The 7,152-nt window shown below is 39.1% G+C and overlaps 1 protein-coding gene across 1 annotated transcript; it reads left to right on the plus strand.

The window, feature by feature from the left end:
• The first annotated feature begins 297 nt into the window (after positions 1 to 297).
• On the plus strand, positions 298 to 6,885 carry LOC123256165 (zinc finger protein 260-like). The gene is made up of 3 exons (XM_044684853.1): positions 298 to 436; positions 955 to 1,068; positions 4,985 to 6,885. Exons 1-3 carry the CDS (start codon positions 298 to 300, stop codon positions 6,883 to 6,885), a joined length of 2,154 nt encoding a protein of 717 aa, XP_044540788.1.
• Positions 6,886 to 7,152: the final 267 nt, after the last annotated feature.

Here is a 7,152-nt window from a genome sequence, read left to right on the forward strand (position 1 = left end):
GTCTTCTCATTGCAAGTCCAGTGCTCTTTTCATCATACCTTCTCTTCATTTCCCTCAAATATATCCATTTCTACCCCATCTTTCAACCAAGAGGAGAGTGAACACATCTCTTCCTCTTCACATGGAAAAATAATAACACTTATATACACATGATTAATATACACATATTTACATGTAGATTAGAAAACATCTGCACCCAAAGACTTATATTATCCCTTACCCCAAATTACCACCTCTCTTCTCATCCCCAGGAATGAGACTTGGGCTAATCCTATAGCTAGAATTTTCAACAGGAGTATGTTGTTTCAGGCTTCCATGATGTTTGAAGACATAGCTGTGTACCTCACTCAGGAGGAGTGGGGCCTTCTGGACTCTGCTCAGAGAAATCTGTACAGGAATGTGATGATGGAAAATTATGGAAACATAGTCTCTCTAGGTAAGGTTCCTTCCCTAGGGGTCAACTGAACTTCTTGACTTTCTTTTTTGTCATCCAAAGTAGGATCTGAAGCTATCATTTGGGTTTTAGCTCAGAGTTCAGGAATTAGAGATTACTTTCTCTCCAGATTAAAACATAAGCAGTGTCTGGTCCTTGTAGAGCTGGGTACAGGAAGCTTCCTTAATATTTCCTAAGTCTACACCTTCTCTCCAGGTTCCTGCTTTTATTGCCCTTACCCTAGAAGTCTCTCCTAATATCATAGAATTTTCTATTCTAGTTGGAGATAGGATATACAAGGTCATTAACCCTTTCACCTTCACAGTCACCTCCCACACTCCATATCTCTCTCCCAAGGAGACAATTTTCAGGGTACCCAGGCCCACCGTGAATCTTCTAATCTTTCCCTTGCTACCTATTTCTCATCTCCTTCAACCTCCTCCCAGAACACTTTGGGCATGAGATCTGGACATATCTAGGTCTGAGGACTGACAAGTCTTCTTTTCCTTTCCCATGAGTAGGATTTCTAGTGCCCAAACCTGATGTGATCTCCCGACTAGAGCAAGGAGAAGAGCCATGGATCCTGGACACGCAGGAAGTAGTGGGGACAAAGACCTTAAGAGTTGATCCTTCAGGTAAGTGAGCAAAATCCGCTTATTGTCTTCAAACATTCATTTATTGAGCATCTTCTGTGTGTTTAGCAATGCACAAGGCATGATTTATTGGACCATAGATTTAGCACTAGAAGAGGGCTCAGAAATCATATTTTCCAACCAGTTCTCCACTGGCTTTGGAATTGTATCCCCAAAGTCTTAGTGCCACTTAAAACTTTAATATTTCAGAAGCCTAAATTCCACAAAAGTGCAAATATATTTGAAAGACTAGTTATTTAAAAACTTAAAAATATTGATATTTATTATTAAAATTCAACATCACCATCACCTTGTACCTTGATTGTTCTAGTCAATTTTTGAGCTCTGTAAAAATTTCCACCAGCTGCTGCTCAGAGATGGAAAGGACTGCTTTTGTAACCCTTGCCTTAAGATTATTTGGAGAATAAGGCTTTGATGCATACATGACAGTTTTGACATGACCCCACAAGAGAAAGACTAATGGAGATAGATCAGCTGACGGGGGTGGGCAAGCAAGAGGACTTCCTTTGCCAATCCTCTGGCCTAAAAAGTATCTTTTTAATATAACACTTATATTATACTATAGTCTACTAAATATGCAACAGCATTATGTCTTTTAAAATATATATAGCTTAATTAAAAATACGTTTGTGCTAAAAAGTGCTAACCATCATCAGAGCCTTTGGTGAGTTGTAATCTCTTTGCTAGTAGAAGTCTTGCCTCAATGTAGATGGCTGCTGACTGATCAGGGTGGTGATTGCTAAAGGCTACGGTGGCTGAGATAATTTCTTAAAATAAGACAACAATGAAGATTACTACATAGATTGACTCTTCCTTTTACTGGAACACTTGGGATTAAGGGATTCAAAGAAAGACAAAAGACAGTCCTTTCCCTTGAGGAGCTCATGGTCTTATGGGGGAGAGAACATGCAAGCAAAATATATATATATATACAAGCAAGTTATATACTGGATAAGTAGGAAATAATCAACAAAAGAAATGAACTAGAATTAAGAAAGGTTGGAAAAGACTGACTGTAGAAAGTGAGATTTTAGCTGGGACTTGAAAACTAGGAAAATGAGTTGAGGTGAAGAGAGATCATTCCTTCCTTGGTAGAGGGGACAGCCAGTGAAAATGCCTAGAACTGAACTTCATTTGAGGAACAGCAAGGAGATCTGAATCACTAGATTGAAAAGTACATGGAGGAGCAGATAGGTAGCACAGTGGATAGAGAACCAGGTCTGGAGTCAGGAGGACCTAGGTTCAAATCTAACCTTAGACACTCCCTAGCTGTATAACCCTGGGCAAGTCACTTAACCCCAGTTGCCTAGCTCTATTCCTCTGCTGACTTAGAACTGATACTAAGAGAAAAGGTAAGGGTTTACAATGGTACATGGGACCACAAAATGTAAGAAGCCTGAAAAGGTGGGGGACTAGGTTATGAAGGGCTTTGAATGCCAAAGATTTTATATTTGATCCTGGAACTGACAGGATTTATTTGTTATTATTCTTTCTCTTCTGAATTTCCTGTAACTGATTAGCCATCATTAGCCCAGCAGCTTCTCAGGTTTTTCCTCGCTCTCTGTGTCTGTCTGAGATCTATTGGCTCCTGAGGTCTGAGTTCTAGTTTTTTCCAAGGTCAAGCCCCCTGGTGGATTCCCTTGCTTGATCCTCTGCAGGAGGATCCTTTACAAGTCTCAGGGAGCTACTTCCACAGTAGTATACCGGTCTGCACTGGTTCCCCACTTAGGCTTTAGTTCCTGGCTGTGTTTGCCTCCACCCACGCCTCTGCTCAGCGGGCACTCTGCACCCAGCGTCCACTCTCTGCTCCCGCGCTCAGATTTCGCGTGCGTTCTTGACTTGATGGGGTCCTAAGTCTTGCTGCTCTCAGGAACAGGTCCCGGAGCTGCCGATGACTCGATGGGTGCCCCAAACTTGCTCTATTTCTTTTTAGCTGGGTTCGGAGCTATAGGTGAGTGTGGAGGGGGTGGGGGTGGGGCGGTTGCTCAGCTCGCGATTGAGTGAGTGAGAGCCCTTTTTAGCCTGGAACTGTCTCGATTCCATGTACCTTCCACGCTGTGCCCTGTTGTGGGGTTCCTCCGTTCGTCTGGACTTGTTTTTATGTCCCCTTGAGGAGTTTTGTGTGTTTTGGTCAGGAGAGGTTAAGAGCTGCTTCTTACTCTGCCGCCATCTTAACCCGGAAGCCCTGACAGGATTTATTTGAATGGGAGATGACAATGGTCAGAATTGTAACTTTTGGAAAATCACTTTGATCCAGGTGGGAGGAGTTGTGATATGCCTATATCAGAGGAGAGAAGATGGTATATTTGAGAGATGGTACAAAAGTGAAATCAACATTTTGGCAAAGGATTGAATATAGAGGGTGAAAAATATCAAGGAGTTGAGGATAGACACATAAGTGTCAAGCTTGGGGGACTGAAAAGATGATATAAGCTTTAACAATTATAAGTAGGATATGGAAGTTGGGAGGTTTTCTGTGGGGATGAGTTTTGTTTTGGACATGGTAAGCTTAAGATGGCTATAACACTTCCACTCTGAGATGTCTCAATAGGCAGATTAGGAGATATGAAACTGGAAGTTTAGTAGATAGTTTAGAACTAGAAAAGCAGATGTGAGAATCATCAGCATAAAGATGCTAATTGAATCCATGGGAACTGATGAGATCCCCAAGTGGAATAATATAGAGGGAGAAGAGGGTACAGGAAAGAATCCTGTGGAACACCTACTTTAACCAGGAATGACCTAGATGAGGATCCAGCAAAGGAAACTAAGAAGGAGCAAGCAGATGGGTAGGAGGCAAATCAGGAGAAAGCAGTGTCCCAAAAAACTAGAGAGAAAAAAGTATCAAGTAGAAGGTGATCAGTGGTATCAGAGGCTCCAGAGACATCAAGAAGAATGAAGATAAGAGAAAAGGTCATTAGATTTGGCAATTGAGAGGTTATTGGTCACTTTGGAGAGAGCAATTTCAATTAAATTTTGGGGTTGGAAACTGGATTGTAAGGGATTAAGATTTGCTTATGAAGAGTGGAAGGACCTATTATAGACAGTCTTTTAGAAGAGTTTAGCTACAAAGGGCAGAAGAGATATAAGATGATAGTGGGCATGAAAGGATCAAGTAAGGATTGATATATTTATATATAATAAGCATATGTGAATATGCATTTAACATTCAAACAAATGATCTAAAACATTTCTTCTCCATAAGCTAGCTAAGGAAGAGTGTGTGTGTATAAGGTGTATGCTATCTGCTTCCTCTCACTGTCCTGTATAGTCATCCTTCACAGACTTCCTGAGAACTCTTCTCCCTTACCCACTATCCTCAGTTCACCTCCTTCACTCCCTGCTTATCCAGTGCCAACATCCTTTGCCAAGACTTTAAGGATAATATTGAGATTTACAAATGTCATGTCCTTTTTAAAAGATGTTTATTTGAGTTAGAATGATTTTCCCCCTCCATTATCAATTTCCTTTCTCCCTAAATAAAGAACAGTTACTATTTATATTTTGTTTTTTATTGTTTCAGACTATGAGACTGAAATTAAGAACAAGGTATTTACTCCAAAGCAAGAAATATCTAAGAAAATGGAGTCACACACTTTATCAAGAAAATTCAAAGTAGATAGTCTTCAAGGACCTAAGTGTGACAAAGATAAACATAATGACAAATTTAAGTATCAGAGGAAATCTTTGAAACAGAGATTAAGGAAATTGTCTTCCCAAGAGAAAAGTTTTAGTTCAAGGACAAAGATACAAAATAAAATACTCACAAAGCAAGGAGGCCAGATATGTAAAGAATTTGGGGAAAATGACAATATGAACTCAAGGTCTGTTAGACATTTAAGGGTTCCAACAAAGGAAGGACTCCATCAATGTGATACATGTGGCCAAAACTTCAAAGAAAGTGCAGATCTAATTAACCATCAGAAAATCCATAAAAGAAAGAAACCCTATAAAGCTAAAGTATGTGGGAATGTGTTTAGACCAACTTCAATTCTGAGTAAATCTCAGAGCATTCACGTAAGCCAGAAATCATATGAAAACACTGAATCAAAAAAAACCTCCAGTCAGAGCTCTAATGGTATTAAACATCAGAGAATTCAAACTGGTCAGAAATGTTATGAATGTAATGAATGTGGGAAAACATTCAATGCACGGACATCCTTTATTCAACACCAGAGAATTCACACAGGAGAGAAACCTTATGAGTGTAATGAATGTGGAAAAGCCTTCAGTGCTCTCTCATCCTATATTCAGCATGGTAAAATTCACACTGGAGAGAAAGCCTATAAATGTAGTGATTGTAATAAAGCCTTTAATGCACTTTCATCTTTTATTCAACACCGTAAAATTCACACTGGAGAGAAACCCTATGAGTGTAATGAATGTGGAAAATCCTTTAGCCAGAGTTCTAACCTTATCAAACATCAGAGAATTCACACTGGAGAGAAACCATATAAATGTAATAAATGTGGTAAAGCTTTCAGTGATCGCTCATCCTTTGTTCACCATCATAAAATTCACAATGGAGAAAAACCTTATGAATGTAATGAATGTGGGAAAGCTTTCAGCAAAAACAGAACCCTTATTCAGCATCAGAGAATTCACACTGGAGAAAAACCCTATGAGTGCAATGACTGTGGGAAAACTTTTAGCAGGAGCTCTAGCCTTATTCGACATCATAAAACACATACTGGAGAGAAACCTTACAAATGTAATGAATGTGGGAAAGCTTTCAGTGCTCATTCTTACTTTCTTCAGCACAGCAAAATTCATACCGGGGAGAAAATATATGAATGTAATGAATGTGGGAAAGCTTTCAGTATGCGTGCATCTTTTTTTCAGCATTGTAAAATTCATAGTGGAGAAAAACCCCATCAGTGTAGTGAGTGTGGGAAAACTTTCAGCCAAAGTTGTAACCTTATTGATCATCAGAGAATTCACACTGGAGAGAAGCCCTTTGAATGTAATGAATGTGGAAAAGCCTTCAGTCAACGATCTGGCCTTATTCGACACCATAAGATACACACAGGAGAGAAACATTATGAGTGTAATGAATGTGGGAAATCCTTCAGTCAGAGCTTTAATCTTATTAAACATCAGAGAATTCATACTGGAGAGAAACCTTATGAGTGTAATGACTGTGGCAAAGCCTTCAGTGACCGTTCATCTTTTATTCAACATCATAAAATTCATACTGGCGAGAAACCTTTTGAATGCAATGAATGTGGTAAAGCCTTCCGTCAAAGCTCACAACTTATTCATCATCAGAAAATTCACACTGGAGAAAAACCGTATGAATGCAGTGAATGTGGGAAAGCTTTTATTTTAAGCTCCAACCTTATTCAACACCAGAGAGTTCATACTGGAGAGAAGCCCTATGAGTGCAGTGAATGTGGAAAAGCCTTCAGCCAACATTCAAACCTTATTCAACATCAGAAAATTCACAATGGAGACAAACCCTATCAATGTAGTGAATGTGGAAAAGCCTTTATTCTGAGTTCTAACCTTATTCAACACCAGAGAGTTCACACTGGAGAAAAGCCTTATGAGTGTAATGAATGTGGGAAAGCTTTTAGTCAGCGATCACAACTTATTCAGCATCAGAGAATGCACACTGGAGAGAAACCATATGAATGTAATGAATGTGGAAAATCCTTCACTGTACGATTATCCCTTATTCAACATAAAAGAATTCACACTGGAGAAAAACCTTATGAATGCAATGAATGTGGTAAAGCCTTCCGTCAGAGCTCTCACCTTATTAATCATCAGAGAATTCACACTGGAGAAACTCTATGATAGCTATGTTACTACATGATTTCTGTTTTAAAATTTATCTCTTAGAGATTTATTTACCTTTAACAATGTATCCCTCTAAATTTGGAATGCTACCATTGGTTGGAGGAAGGGTGCCTCAATTTTAAGACCTAAATGTTCAGAAATGTACTTTCTCTAGGGTTCAAAAGATGTCATTCTGTTGTAGTCCTCACATATTTTAACCTTACATTTCCATACTTTTAAGTAAACATATGAAGAATTATATAAGATAAATATTAAAACAGTTAA

This window comes from Gracilinanus agilis, chromosome 1, assembly GCF_016433145.1.
Source record: "Gracilinanus agilis isolate LMUSP501 chromosome 1, AgileGrace, whole genome shotgun sequence".
Lineage (NCBI taxonomy): Eukaryota > Metazoa > Chordata > Mammalia > Didelphimorphia > Didelphidae > Gracilinanus > Gracilinanus agilis.